The following is a 13,017-nucleotide window of genomic DNA, read 5'->3' as shown; positions in this document are numbered from 1 at the left end:
CTGCTGTTTACTGCTGTCAGGGACCCTTCTGACAAGAGCCTGTTACAAGCAGAAGTGGCCTCACTGGGGAGCCGTAGAGGAGGTGCCACCACAATTCAGGGGGAAAGGTTTCTACTCCCTGTATTTTCTGATTCTAAAGATGAAAGGGGGGGTCTTCATCCTATCCTAGACCTAAGAAGATTAATCAGATACATACATTATCTCAGGTTCAGGATGATAACATTTGCCTCCATCCTTCCATCTCTTCAAGCTCGGGACTGTTCATGGCTCTGAACTTGCAGGATGTGTACTTCCAAATAATCCACAGGAAGATTCTAAGATTCACAGTGGGGCCCAACCATTACTAACCCTGGGGACTGCCTTTTGGACTCCCCCTGGCAAGAGTATTTGCAAAATGCCTGGCAGTGGTGGCAGCACACTTAAGGAGAAAGGGAATTCACATCTACTAATGCCTGAATGGTTGGCTGATCAGGGCAAATCTCAGAGGAGACCACAAAGATCCTGCACTATGTCTTCTAACTGTTCTCCAGACTGGGACTCCTTGTGCACTATGAGAAGGCACTCAGATACTCCTGTTGTGATTATTGGACCTACAAAGTTACCCTAAGCTCAACTATAAAAAGTATGTAAAAGTTCATCAGATATTACAATAAATGTGAAAAATAGGTCAAGCTGTTTACGATGACAAATGTGCAAGAAAACCAGACAGAAATTGTATTAGTCCAAACAATGTGGCCCAGTAAAATAAGTCAAGGACTGTGTTGAGATCATACTTGGCAAACAAAAAAAATTTACCTATATCAACTTTGGCCTTATGGAAATGGATTTAATTGGTGGACAAAATAATGAGGACAAAAACTGCCCTACTTTTACTCCTTTTTGGGGTCCTTAAAAAGACTGCAAAACCAATCTTCTTCCCCCAGCTCATCTCCTGACTTACCAGCAGTTGGTAACTCAACTCATCTTGACAAGTCTAAAGAACTGTCTTCCTGAGAGAAAGGTTGGCTGGGCTTACTCTTGTTTAAGGAACTTTGTTTTCACTTGTGAGTGCTGGAAGTTATCCCACTATCATGACATCCAGTCCTCAGCCCAGCAGTGGGGATATCTAATTGCCAGCATGACAAAGGCATGTAAGATCCTGTATAGTAATCCCTTTCCTTCTTGTGTGACTTTCTGCCTTCTGTTTCTTTCCTCTATCCTGTCTCGCTCTCTTGACTTTTCAAATCCTGAAGTCAAATATATTGCACTCATCCAAACCTGCCTTGTTTAAAGAGATGACGGCCCTCACCAGATGACGGCCCTCACCAGATTGTAACTAATCAAGGTCCAAGAAGCAAGTGTCTTGGTAGACTTGGCAGGCAAAGCATCCACCTGTAACTAACTAGCAGTCCCATGTTCCAAAAACATCAACAAAAGCCATGTTTCACCCATCTTTTCTCTCCTGTCTGTGAATGCCCTGTACTTCAGATCTGAGAATAAAATTAACTGTTTCCTTTTCATCAATTAAAAGTTGTTCTTAAACTAAGAGACTCTGATACTTTAACTCCAAAAGGAAAGAAACTTTAATAAAATCTGAAGTTTGTATTGCATAATCACTCAATCACAGTGTCAGTATAAATACTTGTTTTAATTTCTTGTGGATTTGTGTGGGTGTATTTAATCAATAAACTTTCAATATAAATAGATGCTTTTAGGTGTTTGCTAAGTAACCGAGTAAAACCAAGGTCTCTGTTTAATCATAGGCGTGAATCCCCTATCTATCACTGTTTCATGGTAGACAGTGAAAGAGTTTATAAACGCCTTTAACTTTTTAGGCCTTTGAAATTTATATCCATAGAGCACTCCCTCCTTTCACTTCATTATGCATATGGCAAGTTAATCCCATGTGAAGTTCATTCTCTTATCCTCTCCTCAGGGAGAGAAGTGTGTACAGTAGCATTTCTTATTTTGGTAGGGTTTTTGTTTTGTTTAATATATATGTTGCTCTGTATTTACGTTAGAAAAGGCAAGGTCAAAGAAATGCACCTTGCACTTGGAGCAGAGGGTGGTGAGGTTTGTGATGGTTCTTAGTTCCTGTGGGAATTCATTGGACTGACCCTGGAAAAAGTTCTGTCTCCTGAGCTTTATTCTTATTGTAGAGTATTCCACTGTGCCAGAGAACAGTAGTTGTTGACCACTGTCTTCATCCTGGAGTCGAAGATCTGAAATCCATGAAGCAGCAACATAGAGCAATCCATTGACTTTTGTCAAGCATTATACTCTTGATATGGCGGCTGGGCCTGATGCCAAGTTCCAGCGAGCAATACTGCAATCATTATTTGACTGACTCAGCTGGCAGTCCTCATTCCCAGCATCCAGAGGGGATATTGCTTACTAGTCACTGTGGGATCCACAGTGACACAATATGGAAGGAGAAAGAATGGTTACATATGCTACAGTAACTGTGATTCTTTGAGATGTTGTAATCTGTGTGGGTCCCACTACCTGCTCTCCATCCCTGCTCTTCAATGTCCTCAGCAACATGAGCTTTGAATTGTGAAGGAAATGAGAGAGGGTCATGGCTGACCCACCCTTTATGCCCTTCTAAGGGAGCACATAGAGGCACATGGTGCATGCATAGCCCCGACAGACACTGCTATTCAAAAGAATCCAATCTCACACATAAGACACACCTGCACCTTACGGTCAGATCCACATTGACTACAACATTTTGAAGAACCACAGTTACTGTAGGATACGTGGCCATTCTCTCCATGTTGTAACATTGTTTTTTTATGGGAGAAGTTCATCCAATAACATAGAAGCTCTGGAAAGCCTCCTGCAGCAGAAGACTTGTTGTGCTCATCTCCTGCTGGGTGAGCAGCTGTGTTGTGTGATCATGTGGAAAAACTAGACTCTGATACCAGCAAGGAGAGTGAGCTGGTGCAATAGCAGGGCTATGGCTGATAAATCTGCTGTTGTACAAATCCAGTTGGAAAAAATCCTTTGTTGGGGTAGGGGTGCGGGAGGCTGCATGGATCCCAGTCTCTATTCCAGGCCATCTGGGTTGTTGAGTGAATTCTATTCCTCCCCAGCCCTATATAGCTCCATCACACAAAGGTCATTTACTTGGGCTTTTTGCTGAATTTCACCCGGTTTGCAGCTCTCCGAGTGTTTAGTGTGGAGCATTAGGGAAGATTGTACCCATTTGTTGGTCACATGAATGAAAAATAGTGAATTAAGAAAGTGCCTTTGTGCAGCTGAGCAAAAACAGTTATTGGAGGTTCAGCCTATTAACATATAATTAGACCCCCTGTTCCACTTCCATCACATGGGTTCAACTTGCCATTAAACATGGTGAAGTGAAAGGAAGGAGAAAGTTTTAAAGAGAAAGGAGACAAAAGGAGATGGTATAAGAACAATGATTTGGCTGCCCCTCCCCCATATATCAACCACTCAAGGGGAAATTAGCCGCACCCCACAGTTGAATCCAGTAACAGTCATGTTGTTGCTGCATTTCCAGTGCTGGGAGGCATTCCGCCACAGGGAGGTGATGGGCTAGAATCTTGTGTCATTTACACCAGAAACTCCACTGATGTCAAAAGAATTACTCCTGCTTTACATCGGTGTAACTGAAACCAGAATCTGGCCTCATGACCTACACTTTTAAATCTGTTGTTAAACAGATGTTTACAACAAAAGTATTTAATGTTATTTTGATAAAAAGACAGCTAAAAGTCCGATCAGAATATGAAAAACTATTAGTTGTTTAGCACCTTGCAGGCTGTTTTTTCAAAATGCAGTCTTTGGTCATCTAAATAGCTGTGCTATTTTCTGAATGACTAATGGATGGTATTTTATACCTCTGAAAAAATGGAGCAGTACATGGCCTCGTTACATTTTTACCATCGATTAAATTGTTGTAATCAATTTAGTGCTGATGACACTGAAAACATTGTAATGTAACCTTTCAGAATCACTTTATTGAACAAAATGTCAAACCATCTTTTTCAGTCTTCCCAAGTAGATTCATTTTCTCAGTCTCAACTGCCAGCTCAAGAGAGCAGTCATCTGAGATCCAGCAAAGTCTTCCGTCAGGTACGTGAATCTTCCATCAATGTTAAAGAATGTTCTGCTGCTTGTTTTCCAGGAGAGCACCTCAAATATAATAAATCTAAGTAGATGGTTTCCCACAATGGAGGGTGAGACAAATAGTCCTTTTCTTCTCCACCTTCCCTCCCCTTGCAGCTGTGGAATTTTGTGTCTAGCACCTGAGAACAGTCTGAGATCCCACTGGTCATTCAGTAGTATTTTGAGCTATGTCTGCTGCACACTGGGGGACAAACACACCCACCCCCATATGTTCATGGGAAACTCTGTGAGTTTCAACTCTAAGAATTCATAGTATTTCCAGTGAAAGGGATAACTTATTCATCTAAAAAAGAAAAGGAGTACTTGTGGCACCTTAGAGACTAACAAATTTATTTGAGCATAAGCTTTCGTGAGCTACAGCTCACTTCATCGGATGCATTCGTGGAAAATACAGTGGGGAGATTTATATACATAGAGAACATGAAACAATGGGTGTTACCATACACACTGTAATGAGAGTGATCAGGTAAGGTGAGCTACTACCAGCAGCAGAGCAGAGTGTGGGGGGGGGACCTTTTGTAGTGATAATCAAGGTGGGTCATTTCCAGCAGTTGACAAGAACATCTGAGGAACAGTGGCCAGAGAGGCGGGGGGAAATAAATATGGGGAAATACCCAAGATCCATAAACCTGGAAATCCTGGATGCCCCATCATCTTAGACATTGGCACCCTGACAGCAGGATTGTCTGGCTATGTAGACTCCCTCCTCAGGCCCTACACTACCAGCACTCCCAGCTATCTTTGAGACACCACTAACTTCCTGAGGAAACTACAGTCCATTGGTGATCTTCCTGAAAACACCATCCTAGCCACTATGGATGTAGAAGCCCTCTACACCAAATTCACACAAAGATGGGCTACAAGCCATCAGGAACAGTAGCCCTGATAATGTCACGGAAAACCTGGTGGCTGAACTTTGTGACTTTGTCCTCACCAATAACTATTTCACATTTGGGGACAATGTATACCTTCAAATCAGTGGAACTGCTATGGGTACCCGCATGGCCCCACAGTATGCCAACATTTTTATGACTGACTTAGAACAACGCTTCCTCAGCTCAAGTCCCCTAATGCCCCTACTCTACTTGCACTACATTGATGACATATTCATCATCTGGACCCATGGAAAAGAAGCCCTTGAGGAATTCCACCATGATTTCAACAATTTCCATCCCACCATCAACCTCAGCCTGGACCAGTCCACATAAGAGATCCACTTCCTGGACACTACGGTGCTAATAAGCGATGCTCACATAAACACCACCCTATACTGGAAATCTACTGACTGCTATTCCTACCTACATGCCTCCAGCTTTCATCCAGATCACACCACACGATCCATTGTCTACAGCCAAGCGCTACGATATAACCGCATTTGCTCCAACCCCTCAGACAGAGACAAACACCTACAAGATCTGTATCAAGCATTCTTACAACTACAATACCCACCTGCTGAAGTGAAGAAACAGATTGACAGAGCCAGAAGAGTACCCAGAAGTTACCTACTATAGGATAGGCCCAACAAAGAAAATAACAGAACGCCACTAGCCATCACCTTCAGCCCCCAACTAAAACCTCTCCAGCATACCATCAAAGATCTACAACCTATCCTGAAGGACGACCCATCACTCTCACAGATCTTGGGAGACAGGCCAGTCCTTGCTTACAGACAGCCCCCCAACCTGAAGCAAATACTCACCAGCAACCACACACCACACAACAGAACCACTAACCCAGGAACCTATCCTTGCAACAAAGCCCATTGCCAACTGTGTCTGCATATCTTTTCAGGAGACACCATCATAGGGCCTAATCACATCAGCCACACTATCAGAGGCTCATTCACCTGCACATCTACCAATGTGATATATGCCATCATGTGCCAGCAATGCCCCACTGCCATGTACATTGGTCAAACTGGACAGTCTCTACGTAAAAGAATAAATGGACACAAATCAGATGTCAAGAATTATAACATTCAAAAACCAGTTGGAGAACACTTCAATCTCTTTGGTCACTTGATTACAGACCTAAAAGTTGCAATTCTTCAACAAAAAAACTTCAAAACCAGACTCCAACGAGAGACTGCTGAATTGGAATTAATTTGCAAACTGGATACAATTAACTTAAGCTTGAATAGAGACTGGGAGTGGATGGGTCATTACACAAAGTAAAACTATTTCCTCATGTTTATTTCTCCCCTCCTCCCCCCCCTCCCATTCCTCAGATGTTCTTGTCAACAGCTGGAAATGGCCCACCTTGATTATCACTACAAAAGCTTTTTTCCCCCCCCGCTCTCCTGCTGGTAATAGCTCACCTTACCTGAACACTCTCCTTACAGTGTGTATGGTAACACCCATTGTTTCATGTTCTGTATGTATATAAATCTCCCCACTGTATTTTCCACTGAATGCATCTGATGAAGTGAGCTGTAGCTCACGAAAGCTTATGCTCAAATAAGTTTGTTAGTCTCTAAAGTGCCACAAGTACTCCTTTACTTTTTGCGGATACGTACTAGCACGGCTGCTACTCTGAAACTTATTCATCTCAGGTGCTTGGTTTGAAGAAAGATAAGTAAAATACAGGAAAAACCCCTTGTCATTATAAGTGTCATAGGGACCAGACTCCCTCCTTCTTCAGAGCTTTGACATTCTACAGGAGTATAAAACTTTCAGCACAGAATCTATGGTCCTGATCCTGCTATTGATAGCACACAGGCAATCTCTTTCAGGATTGGAACCTATTTTGCACGCAAATCTGTCTACAAGAGGAAGGTTTCTACACTGAATACTTTCTTTGCAGCTATTAGACGGGATGCAAACAACTTGGATACCAAATATGGTAGCTCCCACCAGTCACAAAAGTGTTTACCACACACATCAATAACTGAGTTTAAAGCATTTGTGATGCAGCAGTGTTTTGTAAATAACAAAAGGACCTAGACCTGGACGCACAAAAGGCGTTAGGCACCTAAGTCCCTTTTTAGGCACCTAAGTCCCAGTGTGATACACAACTCTCATGGAACGCTGTAGGCGCCTAAACTCACTCAGTGCCTGTATTTTGGCCCCTGGGCATTTGCAGTGTTGCCTCCTTCTAGGTTTCAAGACACCTATCCCCCGCATAAACGTTAAAGCAGTTCACAAACCAGGGGAAGATAGGTGTTCGGCTACTTAAGTTATGTATGGGGTCCAATCATGTAGGCATTCTCAGAGATTGCCTACTGAATTGGGCCCCTCAGATGAGTTCACACAAAACTGGAGAGGAGGGAACCTCAACCTCCCTCATAGCTTTTAGCCCAGTGATTTAGGTACTCACCTGGGATGTGGGAGATCCAGGTTCAAGTTCTCCCTCCACTAGGAGGGGGAGAAGGGATTTGAACAGGGATCTGCCACATCTTAGGGTGCTCTAACCACTGGGATAGTCTGATGTAGAGCGCCCTCAGTCTCTCCTGTTGAAGGTAGTGCACTCTGGATCCTCCCGCCTCGCAGATGAGTGCTCTAACCACCAGGCTATAGAGCCATTCTCATGCCTCTCATGCCCTAGTGTTTGTTTTCTCTCGCGCGCGTGCACACATCATAGGGGAAGAGGGAGGGAGGATGGAGAGCGAGCGATCACAAGCATGAGAATGATTCTACAGCCTGGTGGTTAGAGCCAGGATTTTTTTTCTACACTTAACTCAGAAATTGCTGACTGAATTTTGCTCAGGTTTTCCAGAAAAATGTAACATTTTGGCTGAAAATGTATAGCAAAATTTCAACTCAGAAGGTGAAATTTAAAAAAAAGTTATGAGAAACTAAAATTAGATAGTTCTAAGGAAACTCATGCCATGAATTTATAGTGGAAGCAAGTGCTGCTGTTTTAATATATCTGTTCATCTATTAATAATTGTGTTCTTGTACATTTTTGTATATGTTTTTGACAAATCAATTTTAAAAGCATAGAAAAGCTATAGAGGTCACTCCTTCAAACTCAGCTGTTTTTTTAAAAAAAAATCTTTACCATGTAATTTTTATTTATTTGACTTCAGAAATTCAATAGCAGTGTTAGTTCACTCCCTCATCTGGAAGGCCAAACGAAGCACAATTTCATTTTAAATACCGCCAGACCTCATCCACAAGACAGCAGCCTTCCTCACATAACAAAGAACCTGCAGAATGTGAACCTATTGCTTCAGGTGAATTAAAGGACATCTTATTCTTATATGGAGTGTAGTTGTAGCCATGTCTGTCCCAGGATATTAGAGAGACAAGGTGAGTGAGGTAATATCTTTTATTTGACCAATTTCTGTGTGTGAGAGAGACCAGCTTTTGAGCCACACAGAGCTCTTCTTCAGGCCCTGAAGATATTATCTCACTCACCTTGTCTATCTGATTGTTAGACACTTGTGTTTGATGTTAACCAATTTGTTTCTAATGGAGCTAATGGAATTTTAGCGAATCTGATTAGTGACCTATCTGGATGTTTGTATGTCTATAGATAGATATAATTTACTAAAGATTTTTTTTCAGTTTCTATTTTCACTAGCACAGTTCCAGTTAAAAAAAAAAAAGAATTAATGATGGGTGAATACCTAAAAGGTGTGGCAGCTAATCTGAGATATCGCCATAAATTTTGATGATTATCCAAAGTTACTTCAACCTTTTGAAGTCTTCTTCAATGTTGGCATTTAAAAATCCAACCAGTTCTGTCTCTCTTCCTCGTTCTTCCCAACTCCTCTGTCCTTCTCTGATCCCTGCTCTCTAAATTCCTGTCTTTTTTCTTCAATAAATCAGATCTCTGATCTAAAGAGGTGACTCACTTTCTTTATCTCTACCATGTTGATCCTTTTCCCTTCCTATGTGTGATGTTACTGCAACAAATCTATGGTGGAGTCTCAGCAGATTTGGCAGGTTCTGCTGGGCCCCATTCTGATCTATCTTCAGATCTTATGGGCTAGACGTATTTCTGGACATAGGTGCTGTCTCTGTGGGTGCTCCAGGGCTGGAGCACCCATGGAAAATATTAGTGGGTGCTTAGCACTCACTGGCAGCCAGCTCCTCCCTACCTCCCCAGCGCCTCCCCCACTCCCGCAGCCCCACTGATCAACTTCTCCCCCTACCTCCCAGCTGTTCCGCGGCATGCAGGAGGTGCTGGGAGGCAGTGGGAGGAGCAAGGATGGGGTGTGCTCAGGGGAAGGGGCGGAAAGAGGTGGGGAAGAGGCAGGGTGGGGATGGGAAGAGGCGGGGTGGGGGTGGAGCCTTGGAGAAAGGGGTGGAGTGGGGGTGGGGCAGCGGAGGATTGAGGGTGGGAAGAGGCAGGGTGGGGGTGGGGGTGGGGGTGGGGGCAGGGCCTGGGGCAGAACGGGTATTGAGCACCCCCCGGGTAGAGAGGAAGTCGATGCCTATGTTTCTGGATCAGAATTATCCCAGAATACATTTTGCCTGCAATGCCATGGAATGCCTAGAGAATGCAAGCTTTATAAACAGCAGCTTGTCAGATAAAGGTTTACTGAGACACTGTCATGGGTTGTATAACCTGTTTAGAAATGTGTGTGTAAGGGTTGAGTGGAGCTCTAGGGCACAGAACAACATACAGAATGGAGTAGAGAGGCTGCTTACCTGAAATGATTTAAACTATCAAAAAGGTTGAATTCCCTGGCCTGATGCAGCCAACCCATTCATGCACAAACACGTGCTCAAGCCCCATTGTAGTCTGCTTAAGTTTCAACTCTAAGAATTTCCAGTTCTTACTTAGCATCTTCTGTGAACAGGTTAATTTACTAATCTAAGGGTTTGGGGAGATTGTCTTGTTTTTTAAGAAAACACTTAAAAGCCATTGTTATAAGAAGATGCATAGAGGCCAGACTCCTTCCTAAAGCAAGGCTTAGAAATTCCACAGGAGTGTAAAATGTCCAATATACAAATCATGTTTAAGTGCTTTGGTAAATCAGGGCCCCTATTACGATGGAGGTTTGAGCCAGTGTTCTTTTATTTTGTTTTTTTCTAAACCTGTTTGCTCAAGCTTAGAAGTAAAGAGGCACACTTTGACTCCTGGAATCACAGAAGTCAGAAACAGAAAACATCTCTTAGATCATCTTGTCCACCTCCTCAGCAGAAAGACCAGGGCCAGATCCTCAACTTGTTTAAATTGTCATAGCTTAACTGAAGTCAATGGAGCTATGACAGTTCACAGTAGCTGATAATTGAGCCCCAAGTATTGAATAGACATGGAAACTGAATTCCCCCTTTTCCCTTAAAGGTGTCTCTCTCCAAGTCAGAATGAAGGCACATTGTAAGGGAAGTTTCCACTGTTGTTATCCATGCTGTACCTGTTCTGTGGATAAATGGAGGACTATAGTCTCCAAGGATTCCAGGCCTTTTTTCAGCCCTAAATTAGCTTTAGAACATAAGAACATAAGAATGGCCATACTGGGTCAGACCAAAGGTCCATCTAGCCCAGTATCTTGTCTTCCGACAGTGGCCAGTGCCAGGTGCCCCAGAGGAAATGAACAGAACAGGTAATCCTCAAGTAATCCATCCCCTGTTGCCCATTCTCAGCTTCTGGCAAACAGAGGCTAGGGACACCATCCCTGCCCATTCTGGCTAATAGCCATTGATGGACCTATTCTCTATGAATTTATCTAGTTCTTTTTTAAACCCTGTTATAGTCTTGGCCTTCACAACATCCTCTGAAAAAGAGTTCCACAGGTTGACTTTAAATTTTAAAATCCCTAATAAAATCCAAAGCCTCCAGAGTTTACTTCTGAGTGGGCTACAGGCAGCAGTTTTTATGTAACAGTAGGGATGAGCTGAAAATGAGTGAACATACAAGAAAGCAAAATGAAAATCTTTGTTGTTTGGCAGGAAAACAGATCTCGAGGCCAGCCACATTTTTCCCAATTTAACCTTACAGAAAACCTGCCTGAAAGTGCTACCAGAGTCCATCCCAATAGGCCGGATATAGAAGGAACCAACACCAGTCTCAAGCTGCCTCTGACAGCTCCAGGTACAGTATGAGGAGAAACAATGCAATGCTAGAGAGAATGATGTAACAAACAGCATGCACTGAGGTGAATTGCTGTACGAGTTCACTGAAATGCCTTTCTTGGGGAGGGGCTAGGGGAAGGGATGCATTAAAGGATTTTTAAATATAATTTAACGTTGTTATTAAAATGTGGAACAAATAGACTAGTGCAAATATGTAAGTGACAAGAGGATCATAGAATCAATCATAGAATCATAGGACTGGAAGGGACCTTGAGAGGTCATCTAGTCCAGGCCCTGGGAAGAAACCATGGTAAGGGCTTGTCCGGGATGTGTGACCTTGTTGTGGGAAGGCAAGTCACGAAAGGTCTGTCTACACTTGGAGTTGGGGGTGTGATTCCCGCCTTCAGAAGACATACGTGCACTACTCTCATTGAGCCAGCACACTAAAAATAGAATGGTAGCCATGGCAGTGTGAGCTGCAGGACAGTCTAGCCTCCCTGAATATCTACCAGGGTCTCTGATGGGAAAAAATTGGGTTGAACAAATGAACAATTTTTTCCACGTTGTTTTATTTCATTAATTTTTCAGGTATTTGTTACCCTTTAAAATTATTTTAAACAAATCTAGCTATATTTCTAAGTGAAATGTTACTTTGAAATGAAAAGTCTAAATGTTTCATTTTGAAAATGTCAAAACAAACAGTTTCAGCTTTTAAAAAATATATATTTTTACATTTTTTATTTGGCTAACATTATTTGCTGAATTCTACCCCAATTTGTGAATAATTCTGTTTGAGTGACAAATGCATTTTTTGGCAAATAACCTATTTACCAAAAAGCAAAAAAAAAAAAAAAAAATCACCTGGCTGTAGCTGCTAGTCTCATCTCTTTGCAAAAATATTCCCCCTAACAAGGGAGTAGCAGAAGGACCTGGCAATATTTTTCTGGAAATCAACCATCAGTGACTAAAAATAAGGGAATGGTAGAGCAAATACATCCCCACGTTGAACCTAACTCACTGCTGAACCTTTGTTATATAAACAGAGCCTAGATACTACTAGACAATAATTATAGCCTGATGATGGATCCATTAAAAACATACAAACAGATAGTCATAAGCAAAAATGACTGTCCAGTATATGGTGACTAAGAGTAAATTCTCCCTTCTGATCAGAATGGCAGATCTCAGCTCTGACATTCTGATTTCCTCAGGTTCATGAAGCCTGTCATATATGGCACAACATAAACAAACAAGACACTTGGAACAGAAATTGCCCTGTTCTTTCAAGGAGAATCTCACCCTCCTTACAGTATAATTCCATGTGCAGTTGTCAACAGAAAAATATGAACCCGCATTCCCTTTTATTCAAAGGCACTGGGGTAGTAAGCTCTAGTCTTTAACCTTCTGCTTTACCTAAGTTTGGGCTTGTGGAAGTAAACTTTTTAAAAAATTGACTTGACACAAGGACACAGTGTGACACTCTGGTGACAGGAACAATTCTGGGCTCTTCAGTTGCTGAGAATTTTACTTAAACTAATAAGGCTGGCCTCAGACCAATATGCAAGCAAAATTAAGACAGCTAAAACAGCTCTTTGGTTTGACAGTTCAGCAGAGATCCTCTGTAGCGCTAGAGGACTGATGCTAGGTTTAGCCGTTATAAGGATAAATCTGTTTTCTGAGCTCTTTGCCTGGGGGATGGAAGACTGTTGGACTATGCATTTAGCTATTTTTAGGAGGTGAGAGCATCTGACTTTAGTCAATGTGCTGTTGTAAATATGCCTAGGGACAACTGTGATAGATGCTTTTTTTTAGAAATTCAGGCTGGGATCTTCAAAAGTGTTCAGCTTAGGCCTAACTCTGCTTGCTCTGAAGTCAATGTAAATTACACCATTGATTTCCATGGTAGTAGAGTGAGGCCAGT

At 42.3% G+C, this 13,017-nt stretch overlaps 1 protein-coding gene across 1 annotated transcript in view; it reads left to right on the top strand.

The window, feature by feature from the left end:
- The first annotated feature begins 3,972 nt into the window (after positions 1-3,972).
- Positions 3,973-13,017, top strand: part of DYRK4 (dual specificity tyrosine phosphorylation regulated kinase 4) — a 31,298-nt gene continuing 22,253 nt past the window's right edge. Inside the window, exons 1-2 of the mRNA XM_038401051.2 lie at positions 3,973-4,077; positions 10,974-11,115. Of these exons, the coding sequence (XP_038256979.1) occupies positions 3,973-4,077; positions 10,974-11,115 (247 nt within the window). The remainder of the gene's footprint in view (positions 4,078-10,973; positions 11,116-13,017) is intronic.

Source organism: Dermochelys coriacea, chromosome 1, assembly GCF_009764565.3.
Source record: "Dermochelys coriacea isolate rDerCor1 chromosome 1, rDerCor1.pri.v4, whole genome shotgun sequence".
Lineage (NCBI taxonomy): Eukaryota > Metazoa > Chordata > Testudines > Dermochelyidae > Dermochelys > Dermochelys coriacea.
This window is presented reverse-complemented; position numbering and strand designations above follow the sequence as displayed.